Raw genomic sequence first — 22810 nt, 5'->3', positions numbered from 1 at the left:
CCTGTACCTTGACATCTCACGAAGAGTCCTCCCAAATTTTTACACATCAGGATATTCTGTCCTAGCACTCCAGGAAGTGCTGCCAGAAACTTAAAACACACGCGCGCTGAGGGCTTTTGACCAACTTGTGACAAATCCCTCAAGACTGTCTCACCGAGACGCCCTGAGGCGGTCTTTCTTTTTACGTAAGACACGACTCGGAGCTTTCGGCTCACACGCGGACAGTGAATCCTTTAGGCTCACGTTTCGGGGTTGGGAGACGCGCCAGCGGCACTCAGCGCCCTCCCAGAGCCGCCACCACGTGAGGAGGCTCTCCTCCGACCTCCCGCCCCTCCCCCCGCCTCGCCCAACTCTTCCGCCTGCCCCTTCACCCGATCCCTCCCCCTCCCTCTCCCCCTCGGGGCTCGGCGCGCCCCGAAGGTGTGCGCATGCGCCCTCCCTGTCCTCCCCTGGGCTCAGAGGCGGGGCCACATCCCTTGATCCCGCCCCTCGCCTGGCTGGCCAATCGTGGGCTCCGTTCTGGGCCCGTCAGAAAGGGGCCGTGGCGGCCCGGTGCCCGGATGTCCGCTGCCTGAGGCTCCGCCCCTCCACCGTCTTGCATCCTTCCGGCCCCGTCGTGGAAGGAGGACTGCGCCTCGTCTTCCTGAAGGTGGGGTTCGGGGAAGGCCAGCCCGCGGTCACGCCGGCTGTGGGAAGGGAAAGTGGGCTCCCCGGGCTACTGTTTCCGGGTGCTCGGGGCGTGGGCCGAGCGGGGATCGGACCGGGGATCAGGAAGGCTTCCGGGAGCGCCGCGGGCGCTCGGCAGGCGGGAGTTGAGGACCAGGCCGGCCGCGCGGCTGACTGGCCCCGCGGAGGCCCCACCGCGAGCGCGCTTGTGGGGGTTTCCATGGTGACGGTAAACAAGCCTCAACTGCCTCAGCTACAACTGCCAAGTCCCCGGGGTTCCACCCTCTAGGTGCTCTGAGGGCCGGCGAGGTTCCGGATGTGAGTGGGAGCGTGGAGACGAGGAGCCCGAGGTGAGGGCCGCCGGCCCGGTGCGCTGGCGAGCGGGCCCGTCGGGCGTGGGGCTTGGTGCGGAAAGGACAGGTCCGAGGCGTGCGGAGGCCGCCCGCGGAGGTTGGCGCCGCGTGGCCCGGGTTTGGGGGGGGGGGTCTGGGTCGGGATCCGGAGTTGAGAGTATTTCTCACAGGGGTCCGGGCCGCGTGGCCGGGGTTTGCGGCCGGGGGAGGGACGGGGAGGCGCGGCGTGCTTAGTCCGGACTCTCTCCGGGGGGCGGCGGGGGCGCCAGCCGAGGCACTCGCCCTGGCCTGAGCGAAAAGGCGCGGTTTCCAGGCGAGGGCGGTACCCGCCGGCGCTGCTCGCACGCGGCTGCCTCCCGCGGCCGGATATTTGGGGGTCGGGGCGGAGCGTGTGCGAGCCGCGGCGGGCCGCGCTCCCTAGGCAGCCCCCGGCAGGCCCGGGCGCTTGTTGCAGTTTTGAGAGAGGAAAGCCTCCGCTCACGTGGCTGGAGGCGCCCGGAGTTTCACAAGACTGGGCGGGGCGACTCCGCCCTCCTCCCACGCCCGGCCCGGGCCTCCTGCCTGGCTTCCTCCTCGTGGCGGCTCGGGAGGCTTGAGCGGCGGAGTGCGTTGGTCCGGTCCCCCCTGGAGGTCTGGTTTTGGGGTGCGGTTCCGCGTTTTGAGGTGCGGAACCCTTGCCTAGAGAGGTTAGTCGGCTGTTGGCTTCCGTCCCGGGTACTTTGGGGTATGTTTGTGGATCTTCACGCTTCTGGGGAAAACTTGAGCTGGGCCTGCTCGGGCCTTCCCCTCGGGCGCGCGCTCTCCTGAGCGTTTCCGACATGGCCGGCCGCTGCCTCCAGCGGTCCTGCTCGTACCCGAGAGGCAGCCAGCCCCACGTGGTCCAAGTCATTTCTCCGAGCGTCTTTCGCGACTTCTCCCGCCCCTGCCTGCCCGGGGACAAACGAATGGGCCCCCTTCTTACCTTCCACAACTTCTTGCAGCCTGTAGCCTGCCGCTCGTACTGCTGGCTGACTGGGCGGGCGCCGAGCGCGGGAGTCCGCCATGTGGGTGTGCGGGATCAGTCTCCCAAGCCCGGGCAGAGTTAACTACTGGATTTACTAGAACAGAGAGGACTTTTTGGTCATTCTTTACGTACATTATTTGTGTATATGTATGAGCGGTGGTGTGGAGGGAAGAGGACAACTTGGGTGGGAGAGACATTTCTTCCAGCAGTGGGTCCCAGAGAGTAGACTGAGGCCCGTTATCGTTGGCGGCTGAATCCCTATCACTGAACCCTCTCAAAACGGGGTTTCTTGGGTGGGGGTCAAGATAGGGTCTCATGTGTATAGCCTTGGCTGTCGTGGACTCGCTTTATAGTCCAGGTTGGCCTCGAACTCAAAACTATCCGCCCGCCTCTGATTCCCGAGTAGCTGGTATAACAGGCATGGGCTACCGCGCCTGGCCTTCCTCAAGTGTTTTTAAAAGTTAACTTTGTGCATGCTACCCAGTGAAGGTCAAAGTAAAAACCAACATTCGTTCTTCAGTTGGTACCAGGTCGCTAGATCTGGCAACAAACGTCTTTATTAAAAACTGCTTATGCCGGCCATGGTAGCGCAGGCCTTTAATCAGCATTCGGGAGGCAGAGGCAGGTGGATCTTTTGAGTTCAAGGCTACACGGAGAAACCCTGTCTCTAAAAAAATCCAAAATCCAAAAAAGCAAACAAAAAAACCAAAGCAGAACAGTGCTTAAACTGCTGGGCGGCCCCGGCGGGTGGTGAATGTCTTTAATTTCTTTTAGAGTGGAGGATCTCTTTTAAGAGTTCCAGGCTACCCTGGTCTATAGAGCAAATTCCAGGACAGCCAGTGCTATACAGAGAAACTGTCTCGAAAACAAAAAAAAAACAAAACCAGAGTTGTGTTTATGAATTTCTAGTAAAAATAGAAATGCCTCGGATTTGGGTAGGAAAGATGTCAGTGAAAAGTGGCGTTTTTAGTACTAATTTCATGACTATTTAGGTTTTTTGTTCGTTTTTGTTTTTCGATCGAGACAGGGTTTCTCTATATAGCTCTAGCTGGCCTCTTATCTTCTGTCTCCCGAGTGCTGGGATCAAAGGCGTGCCTTCCCACCACCTGGCTTTATTCTTTAAAGTTTTAAATTATTAATCTTCTATACTTGCAGTGAATGTTGAGATATTTGTAACTTATTGTCTCTGCCTACCTGTCTTTGTCTCTTGAACAGTGGGACTTCTGGTTTTTCAAGACAGGGTTTTTCTGTGTAGCCTTGGCTGTCCTGGACTCTCTTTGTAGATCAAGCTGGCCTTGAACTCAGCGTTCCGCCTGCCTCTGCCTCCCGAGTGCTGGGATTAAAGGCGTGCGCCACCACTCCTGGTGAACAGTGGGACTTTGATGCTAGTTAGATTATATCTCTCTCCCACCCTCACCCCCTTTTGTAGAGACAAAGTTCCTCTGTTTGGCTAACCTGTATATCAGGCTATCCTCGAACTCATTCACCTGCCTCCGCTGGGATTATAGTTTGCACCACCACCCATGGCCTTATAAATACACTTAGCATTGCTTGTGTGTTTTTTAGGGCCCATGGACTACTTTTTAATTTTCATTTTATTGCTTATGAGTACTTTATCTGCAGAAGAGGGCACCAGATCTCATAGATGGCTATGAGGCACCATGTGGTTGCTGGGAATTGAACTCAGGATCTCTGGAAGAGCAAGTGGGCTCTTAAGCACTGAGCCATCTCTCCAGCCCCCATGGACGATTTTTAGGTTTTGTTGTTGGTGGTGGTTTTTTTTCTTTTTTCTTTTTTTTCTTTTTCTTTTGAGACAGGGTTTCTGTGTATCCTTGGTTATCCTGGACTCACTCTGTAGACCAGGCTGGCCTGAAACTCAAAGCAATCCACCTGCCTCTGCCTCCCTGAGTGCTGGGATTAAAGGTGTGCCCCACCCTGCCTGGCCATGGACAATGTACTAAAAACAATATTTCACTGTGTTTTATCCATCTCCCCAATGCTGCGATTATAAGCAAGTGCTACCATTTTAGAAGTAGAAAGTATTTTGCCTTTTTAAACCTCAAATCATTATGTAGCCACTGAAGATGACCTTGAATTCCAGATCACACAGCTCCACTAGATTGTTTGGATTAAAGGAACACCATGCCCCATTTACAGGTATTGGGCTTGCATGGTAGGCAGCACTTTACAGAACTTTATTGTGTCCTTTTTCTTTATAGTTAACTTTTCAAATTTATTCTTTGGTTATGTCTGTGTGTGTTTCTGTAAGCAGGGTTCAAGGCAAGGCTGGGATACACAGTGAGATGACGGAAAGATTGGGAGCTCTGATTATAAAAGTAGACAAATACAAAAAGATTACTTTTTCTTGATAGTATCTCACTATTTAGCCTTGGCTAGTATGACACTGAATAGATCAGGCAGACCTCAAACTCAGTGATCTGCCTACTTTCTCTTCTAGAGGGCTGTGGATTGCTGGGATTAAAGGTATCTACCCCAAACACAGCTAATTGAGATTCCCCCTGCCTCTGCAGCGTTGGAGTTAAAGGTGTGTCACTTACTATGCCTGGCTTATAAAATGTATTATTATTTACTATGTAGTTTTTTTTTTTTAAGATTTATTTATTATTTATACAGTATTCTGCCCACACTTGTCCCTGCCCATCACAAGAAAGCACCAGTTCTCATTACAGGTGGTTGTGAGCCACCATGTGGTTGCTGGGAATCGAACTCAGGACCTTCTGAAGAAGAGATGGTGCTCTTAACTTCTCTCCAGCCCGACTATATAGTCTTTAGACTATTCCTATTCTGGTGATTCTTTGGCTCATTCCCCCAGCCCCACCCCCACCCCCAATCTTCTGTTTTGCATGTGGACTAGCAAATTTTTGATGGCCCAATGAGTTACGGTTCTGAGAACAACATAGTATTTACTAACAACATTTAAGAAACGATCTTGCCTTTAATTCCAGCACTTGGGAGGCAGAGGTAGGTGGATCTCAAGTTCAAGGCCAGCCTGGGCTACAGAGTGAGTTCCAGAACAAACAAGCTACACAGAGAAACCCTGTCTCTGGGGAAAAAAAAACACCCAACCATCTTATTTTATGCTTTTTCTCCATTAGTGTGTATGTGTGTGCAGGCGCTCATGCTCTTGAGTTACAATGGTTTTTCTTTCCTTTTTGTTTGTGTTTTTGTTTTCCAGACAGGGTTTCTCTGTAGTCTTGGCTGTTCTAGAATCACTTTGTAGACCAGGCTGGCATGTAACTCACAGGGATCTATCTGCCTGCCTCTTGAGTCCCAAGTGTGCCACCATGCCACCCTAAATGATAGAGTTTCTGTTTGTAGCAGTCCTGCCTGTCCTGTACTCATTTTTGTAGACCAGGCTGGCCTCAAATTCAGAGCGACCCGCCTGCCTCTGCCTCCTGAGTGCTAGGATTAAAGGCATAGGCCACCATGCCCAGCTAGTTTTTCTGTTTTAAGACATGTTCTCTTCTTCCTATGTAACCTTGCCTGGCCTGGGATTTAGAGTAATTTTAAATTTTAAGGGATTGCTCCAATTGATCAGGATGTTAACTGCTTTGTGTGTTGGAGGATTTGAACTCATACATGTAGGTAATGTATACAGTGCTCTGCCTGTATGTACATCTACAGGCCAGAAGAGGGTATCAGCGTATCAGATCTCATTACAGATGGTTATTGCTGGGAATTGAATTCAGGACCTCGTTCTTTACCACTGAGCCAACTCTCCAGCCCTGCCTTTTTAGATTTATTTACTTACTTTATATACAGTACTCTGCCTGCAGGCCGGAAGAGGGCACCAGATCTCATTATAGATGGTTGTAAGCCATGATGTGGGTGCTGGGAATTGAACTCAGGACCTGTGGAAGAGCAGCCAGTGCTCTTAACTGCTAAGCCATCTCTAGCCCCGTTGGTAGGACTTTTGAAATTTGCCTTCCTAACTGAATTATCTTGTGAAACTTGGATTTAATTCTGAAAATGGAAAATCAGTTTTGACTAAAGACGACCCAAGTGTCAAAACACTATATACTCTGTAGTGTAGACTGTAACTATATAGTATATAGCCTTGGCTTAGGATTTTTAAAAAAATTTTTACTTATTTATTATTATGTATAGTGTTGTGCCTGTGTGTACACCTGCAGGCCAGAAGAGGGCATCAGATCACATTAAAAATGGTTGTGAGTCACCATGTGGTTGCTGGGACTTGAACTCAGGACCTCTGGAAGAGCCATCTCTCCAGCCCGATTTTTTTTTCTTCTTTTAAACAAAGAAACAAAGCACTAGGTGTGCCTGTTGATCCTAAACATAGGAAGTAGGTGTGTCTGGGAGGATTGAGATTTGAGGTAAGCCTAGGCTACCAGAGATTTTCTGGAGCCAGGATTTTTTTTTTTTTTTTAAGATTTATTTATTATTTATACAGTATTTTGCTCACATGTGTGCCTGCCTGCACAAGAAGGAACCAGATTTCATTACAGGTGGTCATAAGCCACCATGTGGTTCCTGGGAATTGAACCTGGGACCTTTGGAAGAACAGATGGTGCTCTTGGCCTCTGAGTCATCTCTCCAGTCCCTTCTGGAGCCATTCTTTAAGAACAAGCCAGGTGTAGTGGTTCACATCTTTAATCTCTGTACTTGGGAAGCAGAGGCCAGTGAATCTCTTAAATTTGAAAGGGAAAATGAAGGAAGAAAAATATAAAAAACACTGGTGGTTTAACCAGTTTTTCTTGTTGTGGCTAGAAGTTCAAGGTTGAAAGGGTAGCCACTGTTTTATGGTAAGGCCTAGACCAGGCATGAAAATTGAGATCTCAAGGGAAAAGGCAAATGGTTGTAAAAGAAGAGATAGGGAGCCAACTGTTGGTGGTACACGCCTTTAATCCCAGCAATTAGAAGGCAGAGGCAGGAGGATCTCTTGAGTTCCAGGCCAGCCTGTTCTACAGAGAGAGTGCTAAGAGAAACCCTGTCTCACAGAAGGGGTGGGGATGCAAGGGCATTTTCTCAATTTAACATGGTTTTGATTCTGTGGTGGTGTCAGGATGCTAAGAGAAAAACAACTTTTAGGGCTGGAGAGATTGCTCAGCGGTTAAGAGCACTGTCTTCCCTTCCAAAGGTCCTGAGTTCAATTCCTAGGAACCACATGGTGGCTCACAACCATCTATAATGAGATCTGGTGCCCTCTTCTGGTGTGCAGGTGTACATACAGGCAGAACATTGTGTATGTAATAAACAAATCTTAAAAAAAAAAAAAAAAAGCACTGGCTGTTCTTCCAAAGGTCCTGAGTTCAATTCCAGCAAGCACACGGTGGCTCATAACCATCTATAATGAGATTTGGTGCCCTCTTTTGGTGGTAGGCACACATGCAGGTAGAATACTGTATAAATAATAACTCTTTAATTAGGCATAATGTTGGTAAGATGTCTGAACTTAAAGCAGAGAAAACTGACCTAGGAACCTAAATTTGAGCAGTCATAATCCTGGCAAGAGGATAGCTCCAAGTTAATTTCTAGACCAGCTAGGATCTACAGTAAAACCTGGTTTTATTGCCAGCCATAGTAGCTCGAACCTTTAATTTTAGCACTAGGGAGGCAGAGGCAGGGCAGGCCCATCTCCTGAGTTCAAGGCCAGCCTAGACTACAAACAGTCTAGGACAGCCAAAGAAGGCTGCACAGAGAAACCCTTAAGAGCATTTGTTGGCTGGGCTTGGTAGGGCACCTGTGATCCTAGCACTCAGGGAGGCAGATAGATCTCTTGAGTTTCAGACCAGCTTGGTCTGCTAAACTAGTCCAGGACAGCCAAACCCTGTCCAAGGAGCATTTGTTGCTCCTGCTCAGAACCTGTGTTCAATTTTCAACACCCATGTTGTGTTCTGCCATTTCCCCCCCCTCCCCCCCAGGAGATTAGATGACCTCTTCTGGCTTCCATATGCATCAAGTAACATAATGCACATACATAACCTGCAGGTAAATATTCAGACTAGAAGTCTGAAATAAAAGTGGGCTGGAGAGATGGTCCATGTTAAGAACATATAATGTTCTTAGGACTCTGGCTCAATTCCTAGCACTCATATGGTGGCTAACAACCATCTGTAAGAACGTATGTTGCCCATACATACATATACACACAGAGATACTTCGGTTTCTTCGAGACAATGGTTTCTCTGTGTACCCCTGGCTGTCCTGGACTCGCTTTGTAGACCAGACTGGCCTCAGACTCGCCTCTGCTTTCTGAATGCTGGGATTAAAGGCTTGCACCACCACGTCCGGCCTACAGAACACTTTTAAACATGAAATAAAATAATTTAAAAATCTTAAATTAAAATTGTAAGGCCAGTACTTCAGACAGATGCAGAGGCAAGAGGATCTTTGAGTTCAAAGTCAGCCAGATCTACAGAGTCCCAAGGCACACATAGAGAAACTTTCTCTACTCAGAGAAACCATGTCTTGGGGAAAACCCAAAAGAAAAAATTTTAAATATTAGGAAGTTTTGTTTGTTTTGAGTTCTGGCTGTCCCTTTGTACAAAATTGTCCTTTCAGTTAATTTTAATAGACATGAATCACATACTAGTGTTTTTGTTTTAGTAGTACAGGCTTTTGTGAAACGAACACTAAAGAAAATAGGTACAGTAAGTAAGCTAAATGAAAGTCTAAATAGCTGAACGATGAAAAACAGCTTTCTAATTTTGTGGTATATACCCCTTTGGCAAATACATAGTAAAGTCCAAACTACTAACACAAACACACTGTCACTTAGAGTGGTTTAGTGGATTGGGCTTGGCATTAGTACACAGTGAGCCAGGCTTCTCAGTTTAGATCTATCCCTGAGAAATTAAGTATGTAATTTGTATATGTAAGTGTATATATTAACACCTCAAGATTTGTTATACTTAGATCTGAGTTCATGACAGGAAGAAATGATTAAATTGCTGAACTGAACTAAAAATAGCTAGTGTAAGGCTGAGAGTTTTCTCAGTGATTGAGCACTTGCCTAGCATGTACAAGGCCTTGGGTGTGATCCCACTCCATTCCCTAGCACCAGAAAACTGAAAAGATAACTGGGTCTGCTATAGTTGTGTGCCAGTAGTTTCAGCTAGTGTTGGGTGCTAAACAGCAAGCAGGTGGACTGTCACAACATCTAGGAAAGCCTAGACTACTCAAGGGAGAATGTGTTCCAAACAAAACAAGGCAAGTTAGACCAGCTCTGCTACCTAGACGTTTTGAGGCCAACCTAGGGCTACATAGTATTTCTTTTTTAAAGAAAATGCCTTGATTAAAAGAAAATTGAAGCTAGAATCCCAGCACATGGGAGTCAGAGGCAGGTGGTTCAGTGGGTTCATGACTAGCCTGATCTACAAAGTGAGGTCAGGACAGCCAAGGCTACACAGAGAAACCTTGTCTCAAAAAACAAAAAGAAAATTTTGAGGCCATGAAATCTAGTTTCTTGTAAAACCAAAAGACATTCATAGGTTGTATTTACATACTATGAGGTCCTGGGCCCATCCAGAGCTCCTGGAGAGTAGATGTAATCAGTAGAAACTAATTCCCAAATTATTTTATGCATTTAAAAACTGAAAATGATAATAGGGTAACAAGTATTTGTGAAAAGTACTAAAGCATATTCTGGCCAGAGGTCTATAAAATATATAAAAATCTGGAAAATTGTTCAGGGAAAAGAAATGGCAGCATGATGCAAAAGGGAATGTGGGTTGCCCACTTGTATTTGGAGACAGGATTTCTCTGTGTATGTAGTCTTGGCTGTTGTGGGCTCACTTTGTGTGCCAGACTGGCCTTGAACTCAGCCATCTGGCTCTGTCTTCCTGAGTGCTTGGGATTACAGGCATGCTTCCCTGCCTGGTTCCTCCTTTTTTTTTTTTTTTTTTTTTGGTTTTTCGAGACAGTTTCTCTGTGTGTAGCCTTGGCCATCCTGGACTCACTTTGTAGACTAGGCTGGCCTCGAACTCACAGCAATCCACCTGCCTCTGCCTCCCGAGTGCTGGGATTAAAGGCGTGCGCCGCCACCACCGCCTGGCTCCTCCTTAATTTTTAAGCCATAGGTATTTGAGAAGCTATTTGTGTGGAATTCCGTCACTTTTGGAATTAAGGCCAGTGCCACCATACCCTCCCCAAACGTCACTATTTTAGGACTCTCATTACTTAACTTTTACTTATGCATCTCTTAGTTGGTTTTCCTGTTTGACCCTGAGTTGTCCCAGGAAGGCAGAATTATGCCAGTCTTTTCCATTATGTAAACTCCTGGCTCTTGCTTGCATTTATTTTTGTTTTTGAGACAGGGTCTCACTACTACATGTAGTCCTGGATGCCTAGGAATTTAGTATTTGTAAACTAGGCTGGCCCTCAACTGCCAGGATTAGAATATGCCACCACACCACTTTCTCAAAAGAGGTTTTTGTTTTGTTTTTCCAGGCAGGTTTTCTCTGTAGCCTTGGCTGTCCTCGAACTCAAAATAATCTACCTGCTGCCTCTTACAAGTTGTTTAGTGATTTAAAAAAAAAAGTATTGTGGGTCACCATATCTCACTCTCTAGCCCTCAACAATATTTCATTTTCTATCTTGTCCCTAGTATGCTTTCTTCCTTTTTGTTCTTGGCATTTACCAGTGTCTGTAGCTTGAGATGGTTTGAACCTACTGTATAGTCCAGGCTGGCCTTGATGTCATGTCCTGAATCATCAGCCTTGTGAAAGTTAGAATTATAGATCTGTACCACTAGGGAGGTAGCCTGTGCTACAGACCTGTGCTACAGTCTGAACATAAAAAATCTTCGCTGGTGGGCCGCAGTGGTGGTGGTGCACTCCTTTAATCCCAGCACTTGGGAAGCAGAGGCAGGCAGATCTCTGAGTTCAAGTGAGTTCCAGGACAGCCAAAGCGGTTACACTTGAGAACCCTGTCTCTAAAAACAACAAAAACCCCTCCACCAAAAGAAAAGTTGACTACCCATTGGTTTTAAGGGGGGAAAGCCATACTAGACTTAATAGTTTTGGTTTTTTGAGACAGGGTCTCTCTGTGTTAGCCTTGGCTGTGTCCTGGACTCACTTTGTAGACCAGGCTGGCCTCGAACTCACAGCGATCCGCCTGCCTCTGCCTCTGGAGTGCTGGGATTAAAGGTGTGTGCCACCACGCCGGGCTAGACTTAATAGTTTCATGCAGTGTTTACCTCAGACAGACTTCTATGTAGCTGAGGATGATTTGAACTCATTTTTCTGCTTCAATCTCCACAATGGTGAGGAGTGTTAACTATGTCTTCTCAAACATAATTTTTCCCTTTTCCTTTTCAGATCTGATCAATTTTTTTCCCATTTAATGCTGATTGAGTTTTGATAACTGGATTTAGAATCCTAACCTTGACCTGGCCACTGGTTTACATGCAGGCAGAATACTGTATAAATAAAAATACTTAGGCAGTGGTGTGCATGCCTTTAATCCCAGCTCTTAGGAGAGGCAGGCAAGTGGCTCTCTTGAGTTCTGGGCCAGGCCCGTCTACAAAGCCAAGTCCCAAGACAGCCACAGCCAAATAGAAAACAGTCAATAATGGCCCATCTTATTTCATGTTTCTTTTCTCTGGTCTTTTGTCTTTTTTATTTGTTTTGTTTTTTAAACTGTAGCTCTGGCTGTGCTGGAGCTCACTTTGTAGACCAGGTTGGCTTGTGCCACTATTGCCTGGCTCTTCCCTCCCCCCCCCCTTTTTTTTCTCCTCTCCTTAAATTATGTATACAATGTTGTTGTCTCTGCATGTATTGGTCTGTGCCCATGTCTCTGTCTGGTCCTTCAGTCCATTCCCATTTATCTCCCTTCCCACAGTATTGCTTGTATAAGGGTGCTTAGGCGAGGAAAAGTTGTTTTAATCCTTTCCTTACTGTGGGTCTTGTGGATGGAACTCCTCCAGGCTGGACTGCGAGTGCCTATCCTCCACCTTGCTGGGCCGTCAAAAAATACATAGGCCCTTTAAGACAATCCAGCCACTGTTTGATCCAATTGCTTTGAATCAGTACATTTTGTGATTACCTGTTGGGTACAGATTCTGGAAATTGACTTAATTTTTTTATTTTTTAAAGACCGGGTTTGGTTTCTTTGTATCCCTGGCTGTCCTGGAACTCACCTTAGATTAGGCTGGCCTCTGACCCAGAGATTTTCCTTCCTCCCTGTTCAATTAAAGATATGGCGCTACCACAGCCTGGCTATTAAGATTCATTTATTTTGTATACAGTGCTCTGCCTGCATGTGCACCTGCAGGCCAGAAGAAGGCACCAGATTACGTTATAGATGGTTGTGAGCCACAACATGGTTGCTGAGATTTGAACTCAGGCCCTTGGGAAGAACGGTTTTCTTATTATTAACTCTGAGCCGTCTTTCCAGTTCTCTTAAGCTTTATTTATTTATTTTTGTTTGTTTGAGACCGCGGCAATGACTTAAACGACCCTCCCTTCCTCAGCCCTGTGGCTGCTGGGATTAAAGGCATGCGACACCACATCTGGGAGTTGCTGGGCTTTTTTTTTTTGTTTTCGAGATGGGGTTTCTCTGTGTCCAGGACACTTTGTAGACCAGGCTGGCTTCGAACTCAGAGAACCATCTGCCTCCCCAAGTGTTAGTATTAAAGGTGTGTGCCACCACCGCCAGGCAGGTGGTGGTTTTAAAAGTTACTGCGTTGTGGACATGTTTCCCTTCTATCGTATCCGAGTACGAGATGATCTGGTTTTAACGGTTTACTTGGCGCTCTGTCTCTCACACGACAGAGTTCTCGAACTCACAGCGACCCGCCTGTCTCTGCCTCCCAAGTGCTGGGATTAGCGGCATGCGCCACCACGCCCGGCAGTTGGCTTGACTTTTCAGCGCCTCAGTGCATTCTCCCTTCCGTGTGGCGGGTAGTTTGGACTTTGCCCAGGTGGCTTCTTAGCTTTTTTTTAAAAACCGAGAACTCAGCTAGAAGTCTACCCCTCCCCCCGCCCCACTTCCGGCGCCGACCAATCGTAAGGTTCGCGGGCCACACCTGCAGGCAGGGCTTTCCTATTGGTGACATATTGGCGGGCCCGACAGGGCACTTCCTCCTGCACCCCGTGACCCGAGTCCGACTGCCGCTGTAGATCACGCGGTTGCAGCTTCCCGGACTCCGGACCCGAACGCCCGTCATTGGCGTGGTGAGCCCCGCTCGGCACTGAGCTCCAGGTTCCTGGCCCCGTACGCGATCAGGCCACCTGGAAGTTTCCACTCTACAGCCTGCGCGAGTTCTACTCCAGCTCTCTTCCCCGCCCTCTTACTCATCCCCTCCCCCACCCTAGAGGCTCTGGGCCTCCCATCCCCCTCCCGCCCCGCCCCCGCCCGGAAGCTCCCTCCCGAGCCCGCGCAGGCCCCGGGGCGGATCTTCCTGCCCGGCCGGCGCTCTCAGCGCGGCGCCGTCGACTACCGGGTGCAGGCCGCGGAGCAGCGTCACCTTGCCTTCGGCCCTGCTTCCCGCCAAAAACACTCGTCTTCGGGGCTCCGTTTCTGCAGAAAGCGCTTTTCCCCTGGTCATTTGAACTTCCATTTCAGGTTGAAAACAAAAAGAAGATGCACCTGGACTTTCCCCGGAGCCCTCTGCGTTTTTAAGGCGTCGGGTGGAGTTCGGATTCGCAAGCCGCGTTCTTTATTGGAATTAGAAGCCCCTTCTGCCTTCCTCCGCTGGTAAGTTTCAGAGCAGAAAAGGCAGCAGCAGCTATTTGAAGCCGCGGTCGGCTCGAGGTCTTACGAGTAGAACTTTTTGAGTTAAAACCTGCCGGGACGCGCTCCCGGCGTTCCGGAGGTTAGAACTCGGTTACAAAATGGAGGGTGAGGGCGGGCTCTCAGCGAAAACTCTGGTGACTTCCTGGAACACAAAGATGAGTAGAGGAGGGTGCAGCTAGGCTCCCACCAAGCGAGCTCTGAACAAAAGAACCGAGTGGGTGGTGCTTGAGCCGCCCTGTTTGTTCAGCCGATAAACTTAACCTGTCCAGGATTCAAAGGGCGCAGCGCACCTCCTTTATCGTACCTGGATCTACCTGAAGGCAGTGAAAATCCAGTCTAACCAGTACCACCAAAGTGGGCAGCTTGCTAGAAAAGCAGAGCCTGGGCTGACGACTTTTTTTTATAAGAGTGCCTTTCATTAGTTCTCAAGTTGTGGAAGTATGTTCAAGAGCGAGGTTGGGCTTCCCTGGCTACAGTAGTAAGAGCAAAGGGTGCAAAGGGTACCGGTAGCGTGTCCTTCTATTAAATCAAATCTCTGTATGCATGAACAGTACTTTTAATGAGGTCCAGCTTTACATCTGCTCTTCTACGGGGCAGGTCTCCACAGTGACATGTTCACAAGTCTTGAGCCAGTGGGAAAATGTAGGTCTAGCTGCCAGCTGCTTGCCCTGTGTTGTCTCCAGATATTGTCTGCTACACTGGAAGTAGCCTGGAGTAAAAAGGGTGGAAGAAGGGGATCCAGTAATAGGATTTCATGGGCAGAAATATGCATGAAACTTTAAAATAACTCTTTGAAACAACCGGTTCTTAAATAGGTTTCTAATACCTCCCCATGCCCAGTATTTTACACAATAAACACGGGAAGTCTGAGACAAGGCAAGTTACTTCTATTTTAAGACAAGCAAGGTTAAACCATATTATTTCCAAAATTAAAAATGCAGCATAATTTTTAAAAAGTGTTTTATTTAATTTTAACTTATGTGCATTGGTGTGAGGGTGTCAGATCTTGGCATTACAGACCGTTTGTGAGCTGCCATGTGGGTGCTGGGAATTGAGCCGGGGTCCTTTGAAAGAGCAGGCAGTGCTCTTAACCACTGAGCCATCTCTCCAGCCCCGCAGCATAATTTTTAAATGTTTCACATCAGGATTCAGCTCCTGCCCTCATCTCTTGAAAAACATTGTCCCATGCATATTGGTTATGGCTATATTGATGAAAAGCACATTCTTCGGGGGGGGGGGAATGCACCAGATTTTACACAGGAAGGTCTTGGGTGTCTCTGCACTGCCTCCAGAGGAAATCCTCTTTAAACTATCAGTCCAATCCAACAGGCTTGCCTGCGTGCCTATGGCAATGAAAGGGTTGCTTCCACCCCAGCTCCATGCCCTCCCCTCATTTAAATTTCTCCCACTACATTAAAGGACTATGGGAAATTTATAATTCTCTACAAAGCCGATCTGTTTGCTGATGTCTACCCCTGAAAAGATAATGTAAACAAACCGTGTGGAAACCTAAATATGTTGGTTTTTGGGCTTTTGTAGCTGGGCTTGTTCTGAGCCCAGGAGGTCCCTTCTGTTACAATAACACATAGACTCTGAGGCCATGAGACCAATCTTGTTTTTGTCTTTTTTTTTTTTTTAAAGGGAAAGCTTGTTACCTTCCCTAAGTGTTGGCTATAGAAGGCACCTGTGGCAGAAGAACAGAAGGTTCTTTGAGGTAAGCTACTATGATAAGTCATTCTAAGTCCTGTTATGTTAAGCAAGGTTTTCTTAGGCTAAAACTTTGCTATTAGTTTTTATTGGTAAGTTTTGAGCTACGGAAAGAACATTTTCTGAGTAAAAGAGCAGTAGGCATGGGCCTGTTGCAGGAAAGGATACTTTCGTGTCCTATTGTTGAAACTGCCTAAACTTGTGCTTGTTTTATACTTCTTGCATGTGTTTGGCCTTGGCTAAGCCTGTGAAGGATGGTGTTGACCCCAAGTGGCCAGCTAATCCCCTGCTAATCTTTGGCCTGCTGTAGTGGGTGCCTAGTCTGCTAAGGATAAGGGAACTGTGGACATCAAAATTGTCCTAAGTAGAACCCCAGTGTGGTACTGAAGACACTTTTTTAAAACCACAATAAAGGGCGTTATGAAAGTGGAGGCTCGGACAGGATGTAGAGGATGAGAAGATTTTTTGAAAGGGTATTGGAGCTTAGACCTGAAAGATTAACAGGATTTAACTAGACAAGGTTGGGCAGAGGGTATTTGGAGGGAGAATTAATTACTATGTGTGTCAAATCCTCCAGGGAACAGAGTGGGGGAAATTATAGGCACCAAGGAGAAAATACAGGAAATGATAGGAGCTAGATAAGAGTGCAGCTCTCCCAATCCCAGTGACTGCAGGACATGAGTTCAGCCTTAGTTCTAAGGACTTAGTCTTAGTGGGACATTGTTATAATTGAGTTGCAGTTGTGCTTAGAGAAGATTGTGATAGGGTAGCAGGGAATAGGTGGTTCTTCCTAGAGTTAGAGGAACTAGGAATATAAGGAACACTCTAAGGAATTTACCTTGAGTTTGGGGTCTTCCTGTCTTGGTCTCCAGAGTATCTGGTGTTAAAGGCACTGTGCCACCCACCAGGTCAGACTATGTAGGTAGTTTGAGGCCTGCCCTCTAGTGGGTAGAGACTAGGATTACAACCAAATGTACAGGGTCCTATTGGTCACATGCTGAGGATGTGAAACTAGTCTAAAGGCACCTCTCTCCCCTCTTTGGGTGCAGCTGAACTATTCAGTACAGCCAAGGGACAATCTGAAAGATAATCAGCTGAGCTGTACAGTAAAGAACTGCATGTAGATTGTTTAAAGACTGCATGTAGACTGAATGAGTCTGAGCTGGGTTATGTGGAAGAAGAGAAAGAAGTTGAGGCTGAAGGGAGGATCCAGGCTTGTAATGTGGGATTCCCACAGTGAGATTTCAAGTAGATATTTTTAAGTTTTTGGATAGGCCTTGAGAGTTTCTGGGATATCATTGAGGGTGGCCACAAAGAGCAAATAGTAAATGGATGGATCTTCTAACAGGGAGGGTGGACCAAATCTGGGACCAGGATACATTCTCCCATAAAAATAGGACCAGATGTGAGTTCCTGATGACACAAGTCCATACCCGACCCTGGGATCATAAACCCATTACTGAAAACAAGTACACGTGTACTCTGATTCTTAGTGAGAAGGAAGGTTGGTAGGACTTCATTATAGCAACACTACACTGGGGTTAGTTATATTGTTGCAGAGGCTAGGTATGTTTTGCCAACTAGTAGGTGTTGATGTTTGTTTATATGTGATTATGCATACAAAATGCATATACATGCTATTCTCCACTTAGCTCTCCCTTAGCTTGCCCTTTCTTCAGACCATGGGCAAGGTAACTTTTAAACTATGTAATTCTATTTAAAAGAGGAAGCCTATCAGTAAGTTTCCAGTATTAGCTGAGCACGGTACCGCTCAGGAAAGCAGAGAAACCTTGTCTCTGGAAAAATGCACCCTCTCTCCAATTTTTTCGATGATAAGTTGTAGTTCAGTTAGCACACCATTACACATGGGGCAGGATTGCATTCTTGCCATCTCCAATCTGGTGTAGTCACAGGTAAGTGGAATTTTTGTCAGTATGTTAAAGCTAATAGTGTTGTCATGTTTTCTGATTTTAGTTGAATCTAGGTTGGTTTAACCGGGTAGCCAGATCTGACCATAAACTCAAGAGCTTCCTTGTCTTCACTTCATTGTTGGCTACAAGTGTGTACTACCTTCCTAGCCTGGCTCCTACTATCTTGTCATTTGTTTTGTTTTTCTTTTTTGGGGGGGGGGTTAGGGGGGTTTGAAACAGGGTTTCTTTGTGTAGTCTTGACTGTTCTGGACTTGCTTTGTAGACCAGGCTGGTCTTGAACTCACAGCGATCCTCCTGCTTCTGCCCCTCGAGTGCTGGGTTTAAAGGCATGCACCACCACCCCTGTCTTGTCTTTTTATCAATGTCTTGAGACAGGTACAGCTATATAGCTCTTCCTTGTGTTGTTTTTAAAAATTATCTGTATTACCTGTAGGCCCGGCCAGTAATCGTTCAAGACACAGACACTTGTTATATTTTAAAATAGCCTTAGTTAACCTGGGGCAGGTGCAGCTATCAATCCTCTCAACTACTTCCCTTAGTGGGACAGGAATGGGATCCCTGTCTTAATCCTATGTCATCTGTTTCTAATAATTTTTATCAAGCTACCTCCCATCTATAATCCCAAATACTTGTTAATGTTCTTTATCTGGCTTGGATTCTCTATCTATGCCACCGGCCATGTGCTTCTCCAGTTAACCCATGGCAGCCTTCTCTCTTCACTTCTGGTCTCTCTTTTCTCTTTTTGGCTGTCTTCCCAGAATTCCTCTCTCTCCTAGCCCCACCTATCGCTTTTGCTCTGCCCAGGTGGGATGGCTTTTTATTAAACAAAAGGTGGGTCACAGACAAAACAGTAATTAACACCAAAATACAGACCACCCACCCCCCACCCCCCACCCCCCACCCCCGCCCACCCCGCACCCCCACCCCCCCCAACACACTTGCCTGGAATTTGTTTTATAGACCCGTTTGCCTCTTTGTTTCCTGAGTGCTGGCATTAAAGGTATGTGCCATCGCCCTGGGCATGGCTCTACCCCCCACCCCCCTTGGGTTTTTAAGACAGGGCTTCTCTGTGTAGCCTTTGTCTGGACTTTTTGTAGACCAGGTTGACCTTGAATGCCATTGATCCCAGGGAGGCAAGAGAGAACAGCCTTAACCTGTGAGCCATCTCTCCAATCCTCGTCCGTCTCCTCCCGCCGTGCCCCCCCCCCCATTTATTACTTCCTTCAGTGTTATAGATTGATAGTTGGTTTTGTTTTCTCTTTATGGTTTTAAGCCTGTCGTGGATCAGTCAACCTTGGAGTTTACTTTTTAAAGATGGGAGTGGGGGCTTGGACTTTAGCCTAGTTTAGCCCACAGCACAGATTATTTGGTTGGCTAGTTTGGGAGTTTTGTGGGTTTTTGTTGCTTTCTTTTGAGACAGCATCTTATTATGTAGCCCTGGCTGTCGTGGAATTCGGCTCTGTAGATCAGGCTGGCCTCAGGAGATCAATTTACCTCTATCTCCTGAGTGCTGGGATTACAGGCATACACTAACACTACCCTGCTTCTTTTCGTTCGTTTGTTCTTCCTTTGTTCACTCAGTCACTCCAACCCCTCTACTGGTTTGGTTTCTGTTGTTGCCTTGACTATCCTGGACCAGGCTGGCCTTGGGCACAGTGATCGGCCTACCTTTTGCCTCCTGAGTTCTGGGATTACAAGGTGTGCCCCTCCAAGCCAAGGTTTTTGCCCAGGGGTCAATAGCTGTTTCCTAATGTTTATTTTCATGAATCTATAGCTTTCATCTGTGGAAAGGAGAAAAGTTTCTAATGAATATCTTTATTATTATCCATATTAAATGAAAATTGTATAAAGTAGCTTTTTCTTCTTCTTCTTTCTTTCAGCTACAAAAAGATCACTTGCGTGACATCTGCCCTGTCAAGTGTTCATGATGCTGGGCCCTGAGGGAGGTGAAGGCTATGTAGTCAAACTCCGTGGCCTACCCTGGTCCTGCTCAATTGAGGACGTACAAAACTTCCTCTCCGACTGCACAATTCATGATGGGGTCGCAGGTGTTCATTTCATTTATACTAGAGAAGGCAGGCAGAGTGGTGAGGCTTTTGTTGAACTTGAGTCAGAAGATGATGTAAAATTGGCTCTGAAAAAAGACAGGGAAAGCATGGGACACCGGTATATTGAGGTGTTCAAGTCACACAGAACCGAGATGGATTGGGTGTTGAAGCACAGTGGTCCAAACAGCGCCGACAGTGCCAATGATGGCTTTGTGAGGCTTCGGGGACTCCCATTTGGATGCACAAAGGAAGAAATCGTTCAGTTCTTCTCAGGGTTGGAAATTGTGCCAAACGGGATCACATTACCTGTGGACCCGGAGGGCAAGATTACAGGGGAGGCCTTCGTTCAGTTTGCCTCACAAGAGTTAGCGGAGAAAGCTCTAGGGAAGCACAAGGAGAGAATAGGACACAGGTATATTGAAGTGTTCAAGAGTAGCCAGGAGGAAGTTAGGTCATACTCAGACCCACCTCTGAAGTTTATGTCTGTGCAGAGGCCTGGGCCCTATGACCGGCCTGGCACAGCCCGGAGGTACATTGGCATTGTGAAACAGGCAGGCCTGGATAGGATGAGGTCTGGTGCCTATAGTGCAGGCTATGGGGGCTATGAAGAATACAGTGGCCTCAGTGATGGCTATGGCTTCACTACTGACCTGTTTGGGAGAGACCTCAGCTACTGTCTCTCAGGAATGTATGACCACAGATATGGAGACAGCGAGTTCACAGTGCAGAGCACCACCGGCCACTGCGTCCACATGAGAGGGCTGCCCTACAAAGCAACAGAGAACGACATTTACAACTTCTTCTCTCCACTCAACCCTGTGAGAGTTCATATTGAGATTGGCCCTGATGGAAGAGTGACGGGAGAAGCTGATGTTGAGTTTGCCACCCACGAAGAAGCAGTGGCAGCTATGTCCAAGGACAGGGCCAACATGCAGCACAGATACATAGAACTCTTCCTGAATTCAACAACAGGGGCTAGCAACGGGGCTTATAGCAGCCAGGTGATGCAGGGCATGGGAGTGTCAGCTGCTCAGGCAACTTACAGTGGCCTGGAGAGCCAGTCAGTGAGTGGCTGTTATGGGGCTGGCTACAGTGGTCAGAACAGCATGGGTGGATATGATTAGTATTGTAGGAACATTTGGGTTATTTCAATCAAAAATTTCACAGGCAGCCAATAAAGCAGTCAAGAGCAGTTTATAACTCTAGAGGAAGCTGGGGGACCCACTTTGCACCATGAGTTTGTGAAATCTGGATTAAAAAATTACCTCTTCAGTGTTTCTCATGCAAACTTTTCTTCTAGCATGTAATATTGAGTAAACTAAAACTATTTTCTTCCGCTTTTCTCAATTAACATTTTTGGTAGTATACTTAAGAGTGATGTTATCTGAGTTAAGTAGTGTTAAGTATGTTGAGTGGATCTTCAAGCACACCACAGTGGACACACTGGGGACACGTACTTTTCTGGAGAACTCAAAGGTGCTAGATCCCTGATGCAAAGAAGCATTTCTCATGTTCATTCTAGTTTATATTTTCATTTAAAATCCTTAGGTTAAGTTTAAGCTTTTTAAAAGTTAGTTTTGAGAATTGAGACACAATACTAATACTGTAGGAATTGGTGAGGCCTTGACTTAAAGCTTTCTTTGTACTGTGATTTCCTTTTGGGTGTATTTTGCTAAGTGAAACTTGTTAAATTTTTTGTTAACTAAATTTTTTTCTTAAAATAAAGACTTTTTCACAATGACTGGCACAGCTTATGTACTCAGCGAAAGGCAGCAAACTGGGTGGATGAGAAGGACTTGTAAACTATGTTCAGAGGGGTTTGAAAATAATGGTAGCTGGTGGTGTGTCTAATCTAGCACTTGGGAGGCTGAAGAGTGGGCATCGTGGTCTATATAGGGAGTTCCAGGCTACCAGGGAGATATATATATAGATATAGATATATATAGTTACTGTCTTTTAAAAATGGTATGTGTGTTGTAGAGACAGTGGCCAGAAACAGCCCAGTATACAGAGGAAGTACATAGTCCCTGCCTCCTGTGGCTACTACGTATGCTGTAGACTATTAAAAATGACCTTTGTGTGGCTCGTGGTGTCTTGAGGTGGCTAAAAGGTCGTTGGATACCCCCAGGAACTGGAGTGCCATGTAACCACTGGCAATTCTACTTGATTGCTCTCTTAAAGGTCGAAGCCATCTCAAACCTTAAATACTGACTTTTTTCTGCTGGAGCCCTACCTACATTGTAAATACTTAATGAAATGGATGGTGGTGGTTTTGTATTGGGGAGTGGGGCAGCTTTTCAAGCCAGGGCCTCCCTGTAGAGCTCTGGCTGTACTGGTTTTGTAGACCAGACAGATTAAAGGTGTGTGCTACCATGCCTGGCAATGGAGTGGGTGTTTTATTCAATCTGGTGATAGTAAGTGGCCAAGGCTGCTGTTTTTAGGGGCGATAAGTTCAGTGAATGTCTCCAAAAACCGTTATAGAGGAATACACTGGAACCATTGGCAGGCCCTAGGCCACTGTGCCCCATGTCCTGGTCTCATTTGAGAGGTCCTAATTTTTAAAAATTTACGTATACAGTGTTCTGCATGTACCACAGGCCAGAAGAAGACATCAAATCACATTATAGGTGGTTGCTGGGAATTGAACTCAGGACCTCTGGAAGAGCAGAGGTCTTAACGTCTGAGCCATCTCTCCAGCCTTTTTTTTTTTTTCTTGAACCTAGAAGCCATACATTGTGAAGGCAACCTGCAATGGAAGTCTTAATTTCTCCCTAGTGCTTGGCCACACTAGCAAAACCCATTTCAAAGATTATTGGATAGAGGATTTCCACAGTTTAATACCCTGGCCTCCTCTGTCCTATCCTGGAATCCCAACAAGGTAGTTAAATTGAGTAGTGCCTGCGCTTTCTCTGCCTTCTGTCTTGTAGACCAGGCTGGCCTACCAGATACATTCCCATGGCTCTTAAGCCATGTGTTAATGACAAATTGGTCCTTTGACTTTCAACCCTGCTGTGTGGCTTAAGAGCTGCAGTGGTAGGAAACGTTTTAGGAGCCCACTGTTTTTCCCCTTGAAGAGAAATCAGGAAGCACATGTTGTGGATGAATCTGGGGTTAGGGTTGTGTAGAGCCAGAAAGTTGAAAGCACTCTTGGGAAAGAATCCCCAGCAAAACCCAGATGGGTATGGTGAAGCTCTAGCCCTGGAGGCAGGGGACAAGCAAATGTCCGGGCTAGCCAAGACTACACTTTGAAGTCCAGTTCATATTCCTAGCCACTGTAGACACATCTTGAAGTTAGCTCTAAGTAACATTGACTGTCCCCTAATTTTAAGTGTATAGAAGTTTTTTCCCCCTCCTCCTTTACTATGTTTTGTCTGCATGTATGTG

The 22810-nt window shown here is 46.9% G+C and overlaps 1 protein-coding gene across 5 annotated transcripts; it reads left to right on the top strand.

The window, feature by feature from the left end:
* The first annotated feature begins 530 nt into the window (after positions 1-530).
* HNRNPF (heterogeneous nuclear ribonucleoprotein F) lies at positions 531-21167 on the top strand. Of its 5 annotated transcripts, XM_084765177.1 has the most exons (5): positions 656-1016; positions 4481-4567; positions 13570-13701; positions 15382-15454; positions 19259-21167. In XM_084765177.1, exon 5 carries the CDS (start codon positions 19303-19305, stop codon positions 20548-20550), a length of 1248 nt encoding a protein of 415 aa, XP_084621303.1. In that variant the 5' UTR covers positions 656-1016; positions 4481-4567; positions 13570-13701; positions 15382-15454; positions 19259-19302; the 3' UTR covers positions 20551-21167. The 5 variants fall into 5 exon arrangements, with proteins under 5 accessions (XP_084621299.1, XP_084621303.1, XP_084621300.1 ...); XM_084765173.1 differs by lacking the exons at positions 656-1016; positions 4481-4567 and adding an exon at positions 531-649; XM_084765174.1 differs by lacking the exon at positions 4481-4567.
* The last annotated feature ends 1643 nt before the right edge of the window (positions 21168-22810 follow it).

The sequence above is a fragment of the Acomys minous genome (assembly GCF_964271855.1).
Source record: "Acomys minous genome assembly, chromosome: 17".
NCBI lineage: Eukaryota > Metazoa > Chordata > Mammalia > Rodentia > Muridae > Acomys > Acomys minous.
The sequence above is the reverse complement of the archived record's forward strand: the minus strand, read 5'-3'. Positions and strand labels throughout refer to the sequence as shown.